The 18863-nt window shown below is 54.5% G+C and overlaps 2 protein-coding genes across 3 annotated transcripts; both read right to left on the minus strand.

Moving 5' to 3' along the window:
* Window positions 1-2945: 2945 nt before the first annotated feature.
* GJA4 (gap junction protein alpha 4) lies at window positions 2946-5694 on the minus strand. The gene is made up of 2 exons (XM_004025414.5): window positions 5625-5694; window positions 2946-4496 (listed from the first exon to the last, which is right to left on the minus strand). Exon 2 carries the CDS (start codon window positions 4477-4479, stop codon window positions 3478-3480), a length of 1002 nt encoding a protein of 333 aa, XP_004025463.1. The 5' UTR covers window positions 4480-4496; window positions 5625-5694; the 3' UTR covers window positions 2946-3477.
* Window positions 5695-12322: 6628 nt separating this feature from the next.
* Window positions 12323-17429, minus strand: GJB3 (gap junction protein beta 3). 2 transcript variants are annotated; one of them, XM_004025420.5, is made up of 2 exons: window positions 16229-16514; window positions 12323-13938 (listed from the first exon to the last, which is right to left on the minus strand). In XM_004025420.5, exon 2 carries the CDS (start codon window positions 13911-13913, stop codon window positions 13101-13103), a length of 813 nt encoding a protein of 270 aa, XP_004025469.1. In that variant the 5' UTR covers window positions 13914-13938; window positions 16229-16514; the 3' UTR covers window positions 12323-13100. The 2 variants fall into 2 exon arrangements, with proteins under 2 accessions (XP_004025469.1, XP_004025470.1); XM_004025421.4 differs by lacking the exon at window positions 16229-16514 and adding an exon at window positions 16893-17429 and having other exon boundaries at window positions 12340-13938.
* Between the last annotated feature and the right edge of the window lie 1434 nt (window positions 17430-18863).

Genomic DNA, 18863 nt, shown 5'->3' on the forward strand with positions numbered 1-18863 from the left:
CCAACCCTTTCATTTCACAATGGGGAAATTGAGGCCTAGAGAAGGGAAAGAGCCATAGTCAAGTGCGTATGAGAGGTGTGAGGTAGGAGCCAAGTCTCCTAACTCCAAACGATGGCTCTTTCTCTAACTGAGAGCCACTAGCTGTCAACTTAGATTTTGGTTGGTGGCAGCAAGGGATAGGCTGGTGAGAGGAAGAAGGAAACAAAGGAAAAGAAAGGTGTGAACCTGCTGTGTTTCATCCTAGTGACATCACCAAGGAGATGCCTGCGTCCAACAAACCTAGCATTCTCCAGAGCCCCCTGCCTGACCAGTGCTTGGAGGTGAGGTGGGGCCACGAGGGTGGTGGTATGGGTTGAATGGTGCCTCCTGCCAGATATATTGAAGTTTTAACCCCTAATACCTCAGAATGTAACCTTATGTGGAAATAAGGTCTTTTCAGAGGTAATCAAGTTAAATCAAAGTCATTAGGGTGGGTCCTAATCCAATATGAGTGATATCCTTATAAAGAGGGGAAATTTAGACACAGAGACACAGGTAAAGGGAGAACACCAGGTGAAGATGAAGGCAGAGATGGGAGTGATGCGTCTAAAAGCCAAGGAGTGCCAAAGATTGCCAGCAAAACACCAGAGCTGGGAGAGAGGCCTGGAACAGTCTCCCTCACAGCCCTCGGAAGGAACCAGCCCTTCGGATATCTCGATCTCAGACTTCTGGCCTTCAGAACTGGGAATCAGTTTCTGTTACTTAAGCCGTGCAGTCTGTGGTACTTTGGTACAGTAGCCTTGGCAAGGGAATATAGGTGGGATGGGGCTTACAGCCACTCTTCTCTCCATAAAGTCTTCACCATACCCCCAACCCAAATGGTGTGATCCCAGCCCCATGACACTGTCCTCACTCTTAAACCCCCAGCCCATATGTGCTTGTGTTTGTGTGGCCGCCAGTCTAGGACCCAACTTTTCTTGCCAAAGGTCCAAGTTCCTGAGCCCCAGCCTGACCCCGGCTCTGACACCAAGCTCAGAGTGGGTGAGCTTTGAGGGAGGGGAAGGATGCCATCTCTGCTCACTGAAACCTTTCTTCTCCTACCTTTCCAAAGTAGGAAAGGTTGGGGATAACAGAAACACCAAACCAGGGCTCTCAAGCCCCTCAGGTAATGCTGGCTCTAACGCTGGCTTCTAACCTGCAGCCTCTGGCCTCTCACCCTGGCTGGAGGAGAATCTCTTAGACAAGGACCTCAACTTCCAGTGGTCATGGACTTCCAGTACGTGAACAGCCTACTTTTTGAGGCTTTCAGGATGGAGCCCAGCCTCACTCAATCAAGCAGTGGTTCAGATCCCTGAGAGGTAGAGGTCATTGCTGGAGACTAGCTGGAGAAGTCAGAGAGCGCTTCCTGGAGGAAGAGCCTATGTTAGTCTGGCTGGAAGGTGTGAGCTTAATTTTACTGCTTGACTACTGAGCCAGGCACAGTCACATACTTTCACTTATTTGGTTTCCTGTCAGTTGTGAGGCAGGTGATGTTATTTGCATTTTAGAGGTTAGAAAACTGAGACTCAGAGAAGCGAAATGATTGACTCCAGACCACAGCATTTAAATTCAGGGCCCTCTGGTGATAAGCTCATCTCACTCTTCTGCACCAAGCCCTTTTCCAGGGTCCAGTAGTATTTAAAGGATTTGTGGAGTTTCGAAGTGTGGGGGGCAGGGACGCTGCATGCTGACACAGGGGCAGGGTGGGAACATACTGGGTGAATCTGGGAGCCATGAGGAAGCTGGCCTGATCGATTTCAGCGATTCAGAGGGAACAATGGGAACCACAGCTGGAAAAGGAAGAGGGTCGTAATTTATTAGGCTGAGCATTCAGACTCGCTGGGTAAGCAGCGAGTGAGCGAGTGAGCTCTGGAGGAGGGGTACAGAGCTGGTGTTTTCAACACCCATCCTGATGGGAGAGGGGCCAACTTGCCAACCTGCTGTAAAGGCATTGTGGCTCTCAAGGAGAAGCATGTGGCCACATCAGAGAGACCCCCTTTCCTTCTTCAACCCTAGCCCCAGATGTCCCTGGGAAGGGAGGACAACCAGCTTGCCTCTGAGGGTCACTACCTAGTGCTCTCCCCTACCTGGGTCGCCTCCACATAGGTCAATTCTGCCAGCAGTGGGCCCATCCTCAGCCACGCCTCCTGTATCTAGGTGGCTCATCAGGACCTAAGTGCCCCCTCAGCCTGTCAATCCCTCCTCTGACTTTGCACAAGCAGTTTTCTCCGCTTGAATGCTCAGTGTTCTCTTTCCCTCCCCAGTGAACTCCTAGTCAAGACCCAGTTCAGTTGTTCATTTTGTTTCTGCAGCCTTTGTGGCTCATTGGCAAGATTCAGTCTCTTCCACTTCTGTACATTGCCATTGTCCTCACTGAGGTCTGGGTGCATGGAGAGCAGATATGAAGCAGATCCTTCAGTTGCTTCTCCTGGTGGGCAGACTAGAAAGGGCCAAGGTAGGAAGGACTAGTGACCTAAACCTCCCTTCCCAAATACCAAGGATGAGGATGAGGTGGGATGAGTGCAGGGCCCATCTGAACTGGACTGCGAAGGGCTTGGCTGGCAGGCACGCTTGGAGAGCAAACCATCCAGTAAGGAAGCACTTTGCAGGGGGCAGTGTGGCCAGGGCGACGATGGGCATGGGGGAGGCAGGGCAGGGACATTTATGCTTTGACCACTGATTAATGCGCTGGAGCAGTGGGGATGAAAAGAAGATAGTGTCTGAGGCATTTCAAAAGGCAGAGCATTTAGGAATCAGGGCTGTTGGAGGCAGAAGGTATGAGTTTGAGGGTTCAAGGTGTTGGCTGGAGTCGGGGATGTTATAGAGACCAAAGAGATTATACAGGACCAAGAAGTAAAGGAAGCCTGGGCAAAATAACTCTATCCCCCCACCCCCAGCACATCGTGATAGCATCAATACACACCTACTTGTGATCAAGTCCTGTTTATTTCAGAAGCATGAACAGTAGAACTAGGAAGGAGTGATGAAAACAAGGCACCAGTCCCCTTGACAGGGCCAAATCCGGCACAAGCTCTGTCTGTGCGATCAAGGCTGACCCAGCAGCCTCAATCCGCCTTTTCCTGTGAGGAGAGGGTTTGAGGACAACCTGCGCACAGGTGACTGTTCCATAGGGTGAGGTTGGGGTAAGTTGGCTCTGGGTTCCTCTGGATCAGCTGCAAAAGGCCAGAGGGCCCCCAGTACCCTTGGCCAAGAGCATTCCATGCTGACTCTGTCTGTGCTCAGGCAAAGCCACATTCTGGAGAGGAAGCCGTAGTGCCTGGTGGGCACCAGGAAGGCCTCAGGTGTTCAAGAACAACTTGCAGTGAAGCTCCATGGCCAGCAAGCATCTGCTTCCCCAGCCCAGTCATCTCTGCAGAGCCTTCCAGGAGGGGGCAGGGGGCATCCCAGGCAGCCAGACTTCTCAGGACCCCTCTGTTGGGTGACATAAGCCACAGGCCTCTATACATACTGCTTCTTAGAAGCAGAGCTGCTGGGACGACTGGGGGATTTTTGGCCATTCTGAGGGGGTGGGTCCAGGAAGAGAGGGGGCCTGGAAGACGCCAGCCTCTCCTCTGTGGTCAGGTTGGCCCAGTTCTGCTCACTGGATGAGAGCCCATTGTAGGTAGGGCATGGTGGGGATGAGGGCCCCTGGCCCACGGGGAGGTAGAAGAAGACCTGGTCCGTGTAAGGGTCTGAGGAGGTGCCCTGGGTCGGGGGTGCATCTTGGCCTTGCCGTGCCCTCATCCCCCGGCTGAGGCAGCGACACAGCAGGTGCACCAACTCCAGCAGGTTAAGCACTAGGGAGATGAGTCCAACCACCAACATGAAGATGATGAAGATGGTCTTCTCCGTGGGGCGAGAGACAAAGCAATCCACGAGGTAGGGGCAGGGTGCTCGCTGGCACACAAACACGGGCTCCATGGTCCAGCCGTACAGGCGCCACTGGCCATAGAGGAAGCCTGCCTCTAGCACACTCTTGCAGAGCACGCTGGCGACATAGGTGCCCATCAGTGCTCCGCGGATGCGCAGGCGACCATCTTCTGCCACCGAGATCTTGGCCATCTGACGCTCTACGGCCGCCAGCGCCTGCTCCACCTGTGGGTCCTTTGCCGGCAGTGCCCGCAGCTCCCCTTCCTTCTGCCGCAGCCGCTCTTCTCGCCGAGACAGGTAAATGACATGGCCCAGGTAGACCAGGGTGGGCGTGCTGACGAAGAGGAACTGCAGCACCCAGTAGCGGATGTGGGAGATGGGGAAGGCCTGGTCATAGCAGACGTTGGTGCAGCCTGGCTGGGCCGTGTTACACTCGAAATCTGACTGCTCGTCACCCCACACTGACTCGCCGGCCAGGCCCAGGATGAGGATGCGGAAGATGAAGAGCACCGTCAGCCAGATCTTACCCACCACGGTCGAGTGCTCCTGGACCTGGTCCAGCAACTTCTCCAGGAAGCCCCAGTCACCCATGGCTCCCGGGCCTCCGTCTGCAAGGAGACAGAGCACGTCAGTGTGTCAGCATGGCATCCTTCTCGTTTGCCCAGCAACAAGCCTGCAGGGAGGTCTGCCACGCCCGTTCTACCTACAAAGAAACCCAGGCTCAGGAAGGGGAAGGACTGGCCTGGAGGCTCCCACTCAGCAGTGCAGGCAGGACCCAAACCAGATTTTTGGATGATGGCTGCCCACCCCTTTGTATGGTCTCATTCTGCTTTGGCTAAGGTCCCTGCCTAATCAGACATCTATGTCCCTCTTGTCCCCGAGCCACTGCCCCAGGATGGACACAGGCCAAGGAAATCTGGGTGGAGTTGAGACTCCTTTGCCTATGGGAACAGAATTTGAGGAACTTATCCAAAGTTGTGCAGCTGGGCTAAGCCCTTCTTCCCTTTTGCCCAAGGCTGGCTACCCCCAGACAGTGGGAGCTAGTGCTGATGGTAGAGGTGTTATCTTCTGCTTCTTAGGGGGCTCAAAGCCTCCGGTCCCTGCTCCCCGCCTCGTATCTTACCCAGCTGGCTTCACTCTAATCTTTGAGCCTGCAGGGGCTGGGTGGCGGGAGGGGTTTTAGGAGCTGAAGGCAGCATCATCCTTTAGCTCCACCGGTCAGCAATAATGACCACCTGCCACTTGAGGAGGGACACTTGGTCCTATCTTCTTCCTCCGCCTCCACTCCCACCCCCTTCCACCTCCAAAGCTGATGCTGGCAAATTCTAGACTCTTGAAAGGAATTGTCATTGCAGGGTGAGGCACAGGCCACAAAGTTCCCAAGGGGGAGGTGCCTCTTCCCAAGTGCAAAGCTGTTTAGAGCCAGGCTCTGGAGGCGGCCCTGGATTCAAATCTTGCCTTTTAGTAACTGCGGCCCCTTGGATAAGGAACAACCTCTGGGCGCCTCAGTCTCCTCCACGATAGAGTGGAAACAATAGTATTCCTCCCGCCTCGGGTTGTTACAAGGATTCCATGGAAAGAGGGTGGGAGCCTGGCCAAGGCCACCTGGGTGAGCGCGGCTCTGTCGCGGCGGGCGTTCCGCAGCAACCCCCGTCCTGGCATCGGAGGACCCAAGACTCCTCCCGGCCTCCCGCGAGCAGGTGGCGCCCCTGGTCCCTTCCTAGCCCCCGACTCACCGCCTGCCTGCCGGGCGGCCCAGGTGGAGGTGGGGACGATGGCCGGAGTGACGCCCGCGGGAGCCCTGCTGGACCGCACGGGCGGCGGGGGCGCCTTAAATAGCGCAGAGGGGCGGGGTGGGGGCAGGAAACGCGACGGGGAGGGCGGCGGGCGCTGGAGAGAGGGCGGGGGCGGGGACTGGGAGGTGCAGACTCCCAAAACCCACTCCGGGGAGGTGGGCCTGTGTGATTTGCGGTGGGGAGGGGGCAAGAGGGGCTGACCTACCCTTCCTCTCCTCTGTTCTCTCTCCACCAGGTATTCCAGACAGTAAACTCTCCTGTCGTTTCTTTGGCCGGGGAAGGAGAGTTCTCCCAGGCCAGGATCTCTCAGGGTGGCTGGATTTGAAAGGGTTGCAGTAAGGGCTGTGGATCTGGGCAACTGGCCTGCGGGACTGTGAGGGGTGGGCGGATGGGGATGGAGTGTGGGGACCACTCATTTGCTAGGTGGTTGGCCCTAGTGTGCCAGGATGAGGCGATCAAGGCTAATTACGGCGCGGGAAGCTCCAATGGGGGACAGGGGTTGTAATCCACACTTCCAGCATACATGGTGGAGCTGGGGTCTCTACCCACGCCCAGCCCACGTTCTTCCAGAATTCTCAAACATCCCCATGTCTGGGCAGGCTACACAATCAGAGGCCGTTAAGCAATTCCCATGGACTCCTTGAGACTGGGGGTGGGGGAACCACCTGACCTTTAGCTTGGACCCCGTTCTTATGCCTCTAAATGGTGGCCGGGTGGTGTTAGGGACATCCATAGGAATGAAAGGGCTATGCAGAGCCTGCCGTCATGCATTCAGGCATCACAGGTGGATGAGCATCAGTGAGCGTCTGCTGTGCTGCAGACGCTGCTTGGGGACCTGGGGATACCCTGAGGAACCAGCCAAACTTGGTCTCTGGCCTCCTCCCTCACTGGCTGGTGCAGGGATTGAGCATATCAGCCCTTGGATAACGGTAAGATAATAAATGTGGAAAGTTCTCCTGAGAGGTACTGGGTGATTCTCAGGGGACTTGGTTAGGAACATTTCCTGGAGGAGAGGAAATGCTTTTCTCCCTCCATTAGCGAAGTGGAAGGGAAGAGCATTCTAGGTAGAGGGGCGGCATGAGTGTGGCTCGAGGGCCTGGAGCTGTGGGGTTCTGAGACTGTGGCCACTGCCCTCGGAGTGCTGAGACTTTGTTGGTGGCTGAGCCCAGGAGCTGAGACTTTGCTGTTGACTCCTGTACCCTTAGGCAAGTTACTCAAATCCCTGTGCCTCAATTTCTTCCTCTACAGAATGAGAATAGTGATAGTATCTACTTTGTGGGGTTGATGGCATACAGTGTGATCAAAGCACATAGTGTAATAGTGGTACATAAAGTTTTTCACGTGAGTGGTGGCTAAAAACGTTGTGATACTGTAACAAAAAGGGTCTGTGGGTTGTTCTTAGAGGTTGGTAGGGGCTGGCGCAGCTGAGGAAAGGGAAGGTGGCAGGGGGCTGTTGAGGCCTGGGGCTGGTGGCACAGAAGTCCCTGTTCCTCCACAGCAAGATTTAGTCGTTGGATTCCCTGGGCCCCAGGGCTGGGTCCCTGAGGGTTCTGTCTTCAGGACCAGCAGGAGGACATCTTTGGGGACACGCAGACCTGAGAACTTCAGGGCTAGCTGCCCTGGGGGATCCGGCTGGGCTGGCTTCCCCTCTAGGCCTCTCCCTCAGGGCCAGGCTGAACTGAGTCTCCTGGATTTCTGAAGCTAACAACTGCCCCACTTAGTTCTGACCCTTGAGGGCATGAGAACCGAGGCCCCTGGAGGCTGGTTCTCACCACGCCCCCACTGCAGCCTCTGCTCACTACCGAGTTTTCCTCTCTTGGGGCTGGGCCCAGCTCTCCCAAAGCCTTTTTGATTCAGTATACTGGGAAGGAGGGAAGAGCCAGTGGAGGGCTGGGGAGTGACGTCAAGGCTGCCCTCACCCTGCTCTGACTCCTTCCTCAAGGGCTTTGGAGGTTTGAATAACTCGGCCTCTTCCCCAGAGGACGAAGAAGCTGGGATCAACCAAGACAACGGTTACCACAACCTGGCCATTCCACCTGGAAATGTCCCTGGAACCACATGCTTCCCTGCATTCCCTTTGCCCTGGTCCTGTTCAGGCTGCTGCCACCTCAGTGGCCTCCCAGCTGGTCTCTTGACATCTAGCCCCACCCCTCCAACTCAGCCTCCACACTTCCCTAGAAATCTGACCAACATCGCCCTGCTGAAAAGTCATCTATGGCTCCCTATCACCTTCTGGGTAAGCCCTAGGCTCCCCAACCTCCAGTCCCTGGCCACTTCTCCAGCCTTACCCCTCACCCTTCTCGCTGTGACCCAACCAGGTCTCACTGATGGGGTTCTCTGTGCGCTCTTGCCTTTGTCCATGCTGTTCCCTCTGCATGGAGCACCCTCACGTGCTGAACGCTGTGAATCAGGACTTTTCTCAGTTGTTGCCTTCTCCCAGAAGTCCCCTTGCTGGCTCCGTCTGTGTAGGTGTACCTTTGTGCTCTCAGCAGCTCAGCTACTACCCATGGTGCTTTGTTTTTGTTATTTAAAAATTTTTAATTATGTTAAAAAGCAGCTACCATAAAATGTATCATCTTAAGGATTTTAAGTGTACAGTTCAGTAGTGTTGAGTATATTCACGTTGTTTTGCAACAGATCTCCAGAACTTTGTCATCTTGCAAAACTGAAACTCTGTCGCTAGTAAACCACTCCCCTTTCCCCATTCCTTGGTGCATGGTCTACTTATCTTTATTCCCCTCCTCCATTAGACTGTGAGCCCTTTGAGGGCAGGCAGCTGGGTCTTTATATCTCCACCACCTAGCAGGGCACCAGATCTGTATATAAATTTGTTAATTTAACAAGTATTTAGTTTGGTGCAAAAGTAATTGTGGTTTTTGCTATTAAAAGCAATAGTTACTAAGCACCTCCTATGTGCTGTGGTGCCATCCTAGACAGTGGAGATAACCAGGGAATAACAACAAAAAAATCCCTGTCCTCGGAGGTTTTACATTCTAGCAAAATGTAGAACATGTTAGACGGTGATGAATGCTCTGGGGGAAATGAAGTAGGGAGGAGTGAGAGTGCAGGGGTGGCAAGTTTCAGTTTCTTTTTTTTTTTTTTTTTGAGATGGAGTCTTGCTCTGTTGCCCAGGCTGGAGTGCAGTGGTGCGATCTTAACTCACTGCAACCTCCACCTCCCAGGTTCAAGTGATTCTCCTGCCTCAGCCTCTCAAGTAGCTGGGACTACAGGCGCATGCCACCACGCCCAGCTAATTTTTGTATTTTTAGTAGAGACGGGGTTTCACTGTGTTGGCCAGGATGGTCTCGATCTCTTGACCTCATGATCCACCCGCCTCGGCCTCCCAAAGAGCTGGGATTATAAGCGTGAGTCACTGTGGCTGGCCTCAATTTCTAGTAGGAGAGGAGAGAACGCCTCACTAAGCAGCTGACATTTGATGCAAGCCCTGAAGGCAGGGAGGGAGCCCCGTGGCAATCTGGGGGCACAGCATTTCAGACAGAGGGAACCTAGGATGCAAAGGCCCTGGGGAAGGAGTGTGCCTGGTGTTTCCTGGCTTGGGGGACAGCAGGAGATCAGTGTGGTTGCAGCAGGTGAGCAAAGCAAGGTGAGTTTAGAAAGGCAGCAGGCGAGACGCGGATGGTGCAGATCTTGCGGGCCCTTGAAGGCCTGTGTAAGATGTCTTTGGAGGTTTGGGACAGAGGAGTGACATGGCCTGACTTAGGTTTTGACAGGATCACCCCAGCTGCTGTGCTGGGAATAGACTACAGGGGTGGGTGACAGACAGACATCCCCCTTCAATGTAGGACTTGCTGTGTAGCGGTGTGGAGCCTGGCCAGCTGACTGCCTCCACCTATCAGCACTTCCAGGTGTGCTTCTGCTGTCTAAGTGGCCATGTTCTTCTTGGGGTGGCCTCAGGCCATGACTGAACCAGGGGGTGGTCAAGGCCTCACCATTGCTGTCTGGTGCAGAACGGCCCGCGTGGACAGTCTCTGCTTCTGAGCTCCCTGGGACACGTCTTGTTGCTCAATCCTACTTCCTCCCCTTTTACACTTATAGGAGTCACTCCCCAGTGCATCCACTTAGCTCTTCCTCAGAGTCCACTTCCCAGAGTCAGGGGCAGGAAGCGAGAGATGGAAGCAGTCATCCTGGGGAGAGATTTGTCAGTTTGGGCTGCTGTAAGACTGAGTAGTTTAAACAACAAACATTCATTTCTCACATTGGGGAGCACAGAAGTCTGAGATCCAGGTGCCAGCATGGTCAAGTTCTTGGTGAGGGCCATTTTCTCTTTGTATCCTCACATGGAGGAGAGAGAGAGAGATCATCTCTTTCCTATCTCTTCTTATAAGGGCACTAATCCCATTCAGGAGGGCTCCATCCCATGACTTAATGATCCCTGAAGGCCCCACCTCCTAATACCATCACACTGGGGGGTAGAGCTTCAGCATATGAATTTTGGGAAGACACAAACATTCAGTCCATATGGGGACTTGGACCAGGGTGAATGAATACAAAGGAATGTCCTGTTTATCTTGGGCTGCAGGGTGGCTGTGACCTTACACAGTAGATGTAGATTTGAAGACTATATGAAATCCTAATCTCATATGCATGATTGGAGGGAGTTTGCAGTGAATCCTCATGGGTGGGGAAGGCGGAGGTAGAGGAACGTACCCTGAGAACGTCAAGGGGACGTGAGGGCCACCTTGTGGTGACATAATGTGCCCTGGGTCTCGGTGGTGAATAGTAGTCACCCAACACATACTGGATGAGATCAGTGAACTGCACTGCTCAGAACAGCTCCAGGCCAAAGGCAGGCTGTGCAGGGCTGGAATGTCCCCTCCTCCATGGTCCTGGCCCACAGCCTGGAGAAATGGGGCCAGGACTAGAAGCTCAGTCCTTGCTGAGCGTTAATTCTCTGCAGGAATAGCCAGTGATGTTCTCTGGTTACTCTGACCTCCAAGCCACCCTTGGCCAGGCAGCCAGAACCACCCAGGAAGATGCTGGAATGCATGTCGGCAAGTAGGTGGAGATCACCCCTCCCTGAGACCTTTGCAACCCTCCAGCCCAAGCAGAGGCTGACCTCCAGTGCATCAGGCAGAGACTTTCCTGAGCACAGTCATACCTGGGAATTTATCAGATACATTAGTGCTGTGCTAATGTTTTACCTACAGTGTCTCCTTCTACCTCTACAAAAATCCTCTGTGTAGGAACAACTGGGTGTCATGCTGACCGTATTCCCTGTGTCCCTCAGGTCTACTCTCCACCCTGCCCTGTACACTGGGAGGCTGACTTGCCCTCTGACTTCCGGTTGGGTTAGGTCGGTGGGAGCCAGTGGCAGGCAAGCAGATGGGAGAGTGAAGTTGGGGGATTTACTTGGTTGCTGGCATTGGATGCATCCTGTCCATTGTTACCCTGGTACTAGCCCCAGGGTGCTGCAGTAGCCATACCTTTGAAAACAGTCTCTCTAGGAAACTCCCTTTAAAGTTACTTGGTTTGAATGTGCCATCTGTTTTCTGCTAGGACCCTGATTGATCCAATTCCCATTGTACCGATGGCAAGACTGAGGTTCTAAAGGCCTGCCCAAGATGTAGTGCGGTGAAGCTGTGCTCAGGAATGGTCAAGCTATGAATCAGTCATGGGGGTGTAGGGACAGTGTCAGCCGGCCCTGGGTCCTTTAAACTTGGCTGGCTTATCCACCTTCTAGTGGCTACTTGTGAGAGCACAGGTGAACCACTGGCTGTTCTGTTTCCGTGATGACCCCACCTGTCTTTGCTGGCTGTGGCGCTTGGCTCACTGGCTCCTGAATTTCTGACTCCCGGCCTTGGCTCTGATAGTCACTAAGTGTTCCACTGGGTTAATATAGCCTTGCATCCTCTTTTGCTTCCCATTTGGGTCTGGCCTGGGGTGTTGGTGTCCCCTAAATTTCAGGTCATGACACAGCACTGGGAGCAGGGCTGTGAGCCATCCCAGGTGTTGGTTAGTGCGGGAGATGAGCCTGTGTTCCTGTCTTTTAGCTCCGTGGGCATAGGTCCTACCTCCTTGCACAGTCCCAGCATCCTGCCAGGGCCCTAGTTCAGCGAAAATGTTCAGGGAAAATGGGATGAGCCGAATAAAATGCAGGGTGAGGCTGGGATGGCATGCTTGAGTGCAGACTACATGCCCTGTTGAGAGTGAGCATAAGGAGTGACAGTATGAATAACAGAGATTGTGTGTACACAGGGTGGGGATGTGTGTTGAGATGGCAGTGACTGGGTGACAGAGGAGGGAGTGTGGTTTGTCTATAGTGAGAGTGGCAGTGATTGTGTGTGTACTCAGGGCGAAGTCTAATTATGAAGGCTGGAAGCACCGTTGCAAAGGGAGCACAGCGCGCTCTTGTGGCCACAGCTAGAATCCCAACATATGTATCAGTAGGTTCCACCCCAGCCTCCTCCTCTGGTACAAACCCAGCTCCTGGCTGTCAACCTCAGCCCCAGCCTAACCGAGCTCCAGCTCAAGCCCCAGCTGCAGCCACAGCCACAGCCCCCACCCTAGCTCCACCCCGAGCCATGGAACTCTTTCCCTTTCTGAGGGCTTACCTTCCCTACCTTCAGGGTCCTGTCAGTGGGTGGGAGTGTGGGAGAATCAGAGACAGAGCCAACCTGTATAAAACACAGCATTTATTGATCTCAAGGAAACTGTCTTGAGGATGTTCTATCAGCGCATCCACCCAAGTCCCTGGGAGCAGGGTCTGAAAGGCTGGCACCAGGCTGAGCACAGTTGTGGGGAGGAAGATGGGAGCACCACTGCCTGAGGCTAAGGGAGTAGGATTTGGGGAAAGAGGGCTTCCACTGAGCCAAATGATGACCTGGGGGACCTCTGGGTATCTCCAGAACCTCTAGTCAGGCTCATTCTCAGGCCTCCAGACTGCTGCTGCTGGGAGACCTCCTCTCCACTGCAGGAATCTGGGCGGCTCCTCTGGAGGGAGTGGAGATGCTTTAGGTCTGCTGAGGCTAGCCCAGGGCGAGCATCACTTTTTGTGTGGCCTCCAGACCTCTGTGCTGCTGTTGCGTCTGCTTGGGAGCACTTCTCACCTCTCTTACACATTATGTCCTCAGGGAAGCCTCTCCTGATCATCCCTTCCTGGGTTAGCTGGAAGCCCTGCTAGCAGTGCCCTAAGTGGCCCCTTGCAGGCAGCGTAGATAGTTAATTCGCTTGTTTCAAAGTCTATGTCCTTTGAGGGCTGGCACTGGGCCTGTGGGTTACCTATACCTGGCTAGACAGCCCAGTGCCCAGTGTCAAAAAATATCTGCCAAAACGAAAGTTGCATAGCTTAGTGAACTCAGAGTGGGGTCACTCAGCCCCTGTAGGACCTCTCCACCTGCCACACCGCCCTGCGTGTCCCATTGGCAGCCCGCATGTTGCCCCACCCCTGCCCTGTGGTCAGATGGGGGTCAGGTTGGGTGCTGAAGCCTGCAGCTTGTTATTGCCTGGGTCTGGATCCACCTCCCCAGCCTCCACCAGCTTGTGGTGGCAGCGGCAGGTGGAAGCTCGGCTGGCGGAGGACGAGGGGCTGCAGCCCCCTCGCGGCTTGTCCTTGTGCAGGCCTCGCAGGACCCTGTGGCAGATGAGGTAGCAGAGCTCACAGATGGTGAGTACGATGCAGACGGCGGAGGCGCCCACCATGAAGTAGGTGAAGATTTTCTTCTCGGTAGGTCGGGCAATGTAGCAGTCCACGATGTTGGGGCAGGGGGCCACGTTGGCACACTGCACCAGGCGCGGCATATTGAAGCCATGCCAGAGAGTGTGCAGCAGGTAGAGGAAGAGGAACTCAATGATGAGCTTGAAGATGAGGCTGAACAGGTAGGTCCACCACAGGCCTCCGTGCTTCTTGCCTGCGTTGTCGTACAGCTTGGCGCACTGGTCCCCGTGCTTCTGGCGGTGCCGGCGCTCCCGCTCCTCACGGTAGGCCACGTGCAGGATGACCAGCAGCGAGGGGCATGTGACGAAGATGAGCTGCAGGGCCCAGAGGCGGATGTTGGAGATGGGGAAGTAGTTGTCGTAGCAGACGTTGGTGCAGCCGGGCTGCCTGGTGTTGCAGTCAAAGTCCTTCTGCTCGTCCCCCCACACGCGCTCTGCAGCCACCACGTACACCAGCACCCGGAAGACGAACACCACGGACAGCCAGATGCGCCCGAACGCTGTGGAGTACTTGTTCACACCGCTCAGAAGGGCCTGGAGTGTCTTCCAGTCCATGGCGCCTGGTGGGGGCCGTGCCTACCTGAGAGAATTAGAGGAAAAACCATCGTATGAATGAATAGGTGACTTTATTGAGCATTTACTATGTACCAGGCAGTGTTCTGAGTTCTGACTTGTTCAATCCTCACAACGACCCTCTGAGTTCAGAACTATTATTCCTCCCAAGCTGTAGATAGGAAACTGAGGCACAGCAAGGTTATATAACTTAACCAAAGGCAACAGAGCTAGTATGCTGGAAGGAAGCAAATGTGCTTTGGCTGATAATAACAATCACCATTTATTGAGTGTTTACTCAGAGTCAGGCACGAAGTTAAACACTTTATGAGCAGAATCTCATTTAATCTCCTAGAATGACCCCATAAGGTAGTTATTACAGTGCTCCTCACTTACAGATGAAACTGATCATTGAACGATTGCAAAGCAAGTAGTACATAGTAAGTGCCCCATAAATGCTGGCTACTCATTATTGTGAAATTTAGAGAGGTCAAGTCACTCACTTAAAACAAGAGGTGGATTCAAGGCCAGGCTGTTGGGTACCAGAGCCTGTGCTCTCCACCACCTCCTCTTCCCTTCTCCGCTGGACTCCTGCCCCAGACCAGATTCTTGAAACGTTTACTTTGTGGGTGCCTCACTACTATACTGTGAAGCTGCAGTTATAAGTCCCATTCTACAGCAGGGAAACTGAGGCTCAGAGAGGAGAAATAACCAGCTCAAGGTCTCACAGCTGCTGGGTGGTGAAGAGGGGAGACCAGTTCAGGTGGGGGGTGCATGGAGGCTTATGATCTGACTCCTGGGAGGATACTAGATCCAGGGAATATCTAGAGAAAACTCCCTGCTCCCTGTGCTGGGCCTGGGGAAGCCCAGCCACCCCCAGCCACACTAGTTGCCAGGGCCTTGTGGTGGAAAGGTGTGCTTTGTTCAGGCCTTAACTCACACATCTTCCTCCCAGTCCTGGAGTGACTAAGAGGGTGTGGACGGGTGGGTCTGCCTGAGTGTGCCTTGTTCCTGTGCTGCTGTGGGTGTGAGAGCACCTGCCTGCCTGTCCACATGTGTGTGTGGGCCTATGTGCATGTGAGTCCCCCTGGAGCTGACTTGCACCTCTGAGCATGCGTGATGCCTGCGAGGCCACCACCCTGCCCCAAACCACTATTATTCTGGCCTGTATTATGGCCTCTTTACTGGCTTTTCACCTTCCCCCTGGGCCCCTAGAGTCCATTAAATCAGTTCATGCCACTCCCTTGTTTAAGACTCTACTAGCTTCTCGCTAGGCTTAGCGAAACCCCAGATTCGACATTTTCACCCTGCCACACTGGAATAAGGGCCTTGGGGGCTTTTTACTGATTCCTTCTGCCTGGAATGCTCTTCCTCCAGAACCTCACATGGGTGGATCCTTCTCATCACAGAAGCCTCTGCTCAAACCTTATCTCTTTAGAGGCCTCTCCAGATTACCCTGGGTCTGAAAGAGCCCCTGCTTCTGTCACTCTGTTCCTGTCCCCTTTCTTTTTTTTTTGAGACAAGGTCTTGCTCTGTCGCCCAGGCTGGAGTGCAGTGGTGCGACCTTGGCTCACTGCAACCTCTGCTTCCCAGGCTCAAGGGATCCTCCTACCTCAGCCTCCCGCGTAGCTGGGATCACAGGTGCACACCACTATGCCCGCCTAATTTTTCCAGCCCCCTCTGTTTTCTTTATAGCACTTAGTCACTATCTGAAATTAAAGAATTTGTCCTTTTTTTTTGGTCTTATTAATTATCTGGCTCCCCCTCTAGAATGTCAACTTGGTCTTGCTCACTGCTTTATATTTAGTGCCCAGTGCTTGGCACATAGTAGGCACTCAGTGCTGAATGGGTAAACAAATGAATGCTGAGTTCTCAGCAAGGCAGCTTGGAGGGAGGGGACAGGAGGGTGGGCAGGATCCTGGTCAGGGGGCAGCCTGGCCAGGGGGATTGGGGGAAAGACTTCCCTACACTGGAGAGAGGGAGAGAGCACAGTTCCTTCTCAGCACCTGGCTCTCCTGGCTGCGTTTCCTCTGGGAATCACAGTCTGGGCAGGATGGGGCGATTGGGAAGACCTCATTCTTGGAAACCCTCCTCTTCTCCCCTACTCTGCTCCTAAGCCCTGGTGGTGGGGGAAGGGAGTGGGATAGCATGGAACACGGAGTTCCACCTGGATTCAAACCTCAGCTTGGCCACTTAATAGCTGGGCGACTTCCAAGAATTCCCTAATCTCATTGACCCTATTTACTAATCTCTAAAGGGAAATAATTCCTACTTTCTGATAGAATCCTGAGACTCTTCCCTCCCAGGCTGCTACTCACCTGGTGGGAGTTCACAAGAACTGAAGTGAAGGTTGGAGCCCTGTCTGTCCGGACAGAGAGCAGAGAGGGACCCTGACGGCTGCTTCCACCTGACACCCTCCCATGGCTGCCCACCAGGGTGCAGCTCCCTCCTGGGCCCCCATCTTCCACCCTTGGGTGCTGTCTGCCCAGTCCCTCCTGACACACTCCAGGGAGGAGCCTCACTGGCCAAGAATTTCCTTCCCAAGTCTAGGCTGGGGACTGGTGGAGCCGGTTCTGGTTCCCCCAGCTGCCCTCCAAAGCCAGCTCCCAGCGCAACCGTTTTTTCCCTGACCCCCAGACTGTACTGTGCCCAGCCCTACCTCCCGCCCCACAATGTCCCTGAAGGATAAAGCTCCCTTTCCTTCCCAGTTTCCCTCCATCCTAGGCAGCTTGGGAGCTTGCGGACTTGGGGAGGGGGTGTCTCGGAACCTTCCCGCAGCCGGGACCCCTAATGGGCCCGGAATTGAGAGGCGAGAGGGAGGATTGAGAGGTACGGGGTGGCGGGCTTCCCGCACCCCCGCTTCGCGCCCCATCCCAGCGCACTGGTAGGCTCAAGCCCCAGCCCTGCCGCAGGGGGTCGCCAGGAGCGCTTGGCGCCCCTGAGGGTCCCGCCCAGCCTTGCCCCGCCCCGTCCAGCACTTACCTGCAGCGGCCTGGCCAACGCGGTGGCCTGACCCCGCGTCCCGGGGGCCCACAGCAGAGGCGAGGGCGCCGGAGCTGGGCTCAGCAGTGGTGCACACAGACGGCGGGCACACCCCGGGCGGCGCGGAGGAGGGAGCAGGAGGGTGCCGGCTCCTAGACCCGACGCTGCCAGGCGCTCCCGGGCCAGCCTCCAGAGGGGCTAGTGGCCCGTCTGAGCCTCCGCTTCCTCAGGCGTGAAATGGGGGCATCGGTGGCCATGGGCTGGGCCGTCCGAAGGCTCCAATGAGATCAGGGGCGGGAAGCACTCTGCAAACTGTTAAGTGCCGCGGCGGCAGGTCCGACTGCAATCAGGACTCGCCCACGCTAGTTTGCCGCGAGTACCGTGCCCGCTTCCGGCCCAGCCCGGTCCCCGCTTGGCGCGCGACCTTGACCGTGCGTGGGGCACCCCTGGGAGCCCCCCCTCCCGGTGCGACGGGCCGTCGATCTCGGCCTCCAGGGTGGGGGGCAGACCTTGTACCCACAGCGGGAAGGGGCACAGTGAGTCCTGTGCCAGGAAAGAAGTTCAGGAATGAGGGCGGGGTGGGGGAGGTCACCGCCTGGAGTGACTCAGAGGGGCAGACTGCAACCAGAGCTGCCTACCTGAACACCAGGGTCCCTAGTTTCTTGTTTTCCTTCCTGAATCGCCTGTTCATATTCAACTATATAGTCTTAACCTGTGGAAGTATGCTATCTACACTCTTCTGCACGTTGCTTTTTTTCACTTAGCAAAATACGACATTTCTCCCATCAGTCGATATAGAGCTGCCTTGCTCTCTCATTTTAAAAACAGCTGAATAGTATATGTACTGTAATATATTTTATCAGTCCTACTCTGATAAAAATTAAGGCTGTTTCTAGTTTTTTATTTCATTCTATTACAAATACCATTGCAGTAAATAGCCTCTGCCAAAGCAGGTGGGTTTGCGGCTGGGATGGGGCTGGGCTGTGCCCTGGGGATAAGGACACATTGTCTTATTTACTAGTGTGTCCTGACTAGGAACTAATAAGAGCCTGCAGCGCCCCAGCCTCTTTTGGAAAACCCCAGGGTTTCCAGCCTCCCTGGGAGTCCCTGGATCTTAGGGTGGGGCCTGAGTCCTGTCTCCACAGAGATGATATTGCTGGCACTATGGTGGCTCCACATGGTGTTTGCCCAGGTCTGTACTGGTTTATGTTTGCAGTGCTGGCATCATTAACAATGCCCCCTTTTACTTTCAAAAATGCCCAAAGTTAGGAGCATCAATTATGGTCACCCTCCTCCTACTCATTTTGGTAGAGAATGAGCACTGAGTTGGGAGCCCAGTGGCATCTTTGCACCCGACACTGTCCCACATGCTTTATTTCATCATGGCAGCATCCAGATGAGGAAGGTCCAATCCCTCCTGCTTTTATGAATGAGAAAGCTGAGGCACACAGGGGTGAGGTGACTTGCTTAGGGTCACACAGATAATAAGCAGCAGACCCAGCTCTGGAGGCCTCAGCAGTGTTGTTTCCAGATACAGAAAAGCCACAGGGCAGAGGCTCCCTTGTACTCACTGGGGTCGTGGCCCTTGAAAATCTTTGCTGAGATTGAGGAGTGCCAGGTGGCTCAGGTGCATGTGCCGTGCTCTGTGCATGGGCAGCGGGGAAGTGAGCATGAGGGTGTGGGGCCCTGGACTCTGCCGCCTGCTGCTCTGCTCCCTGTCAGAGCAAGACTTGCTCCCCTCTACCTCCCCTCTTAGTCATTTTTTGACTCATTTGAACAATGTTCCTGTCCCTACCGTGTCACTAAAAACGGCTTATCAGGGTCTCCGTGGATCTCCATAATGCTAAATCCAGCAATCACAGCTCTGTCCCCATGACCCTTGACCTTCAGAAGCACCTGGGACAATGGGACACTCCTTCCTTCTAGAAACACTTTCTTCCCTGTGCTTCCTTGACACCACAGGCCTCACAT

Source organism: Gorilla gorilla, chromosome 1, assembly GCF_029281585.2.
Source record: "Gorilla gorilla gorilla isolate KB3781 chromosome 1, NHGRI_mGorGor1-v2.1_pri, whole genome shotgun sequence".
NCBI classification, from domain to species: Eukaryota; Metazoa; Chordata; class Mammalia; order Primates; family Hominidae; genus Gorilla; species Gorilla gorilla.

Excerpts from the sequence above, each read along its gene's own strand:
- GJA4 (XM_004025414.5), bottom strand. The coding sequence starts at position 4,479 with ATGGGTGACTGGGGCTTCCTGGAGAAGTTGCTGGACCAGGTCCAGGAG.
- GJB3 (XM_004025420.5), bottom strand. The coding sequence starts at position 13,913 with ATGGACTGGAAGACACTCCAGGCCCTTCTGAGCGGTGTGAACAAGTAC.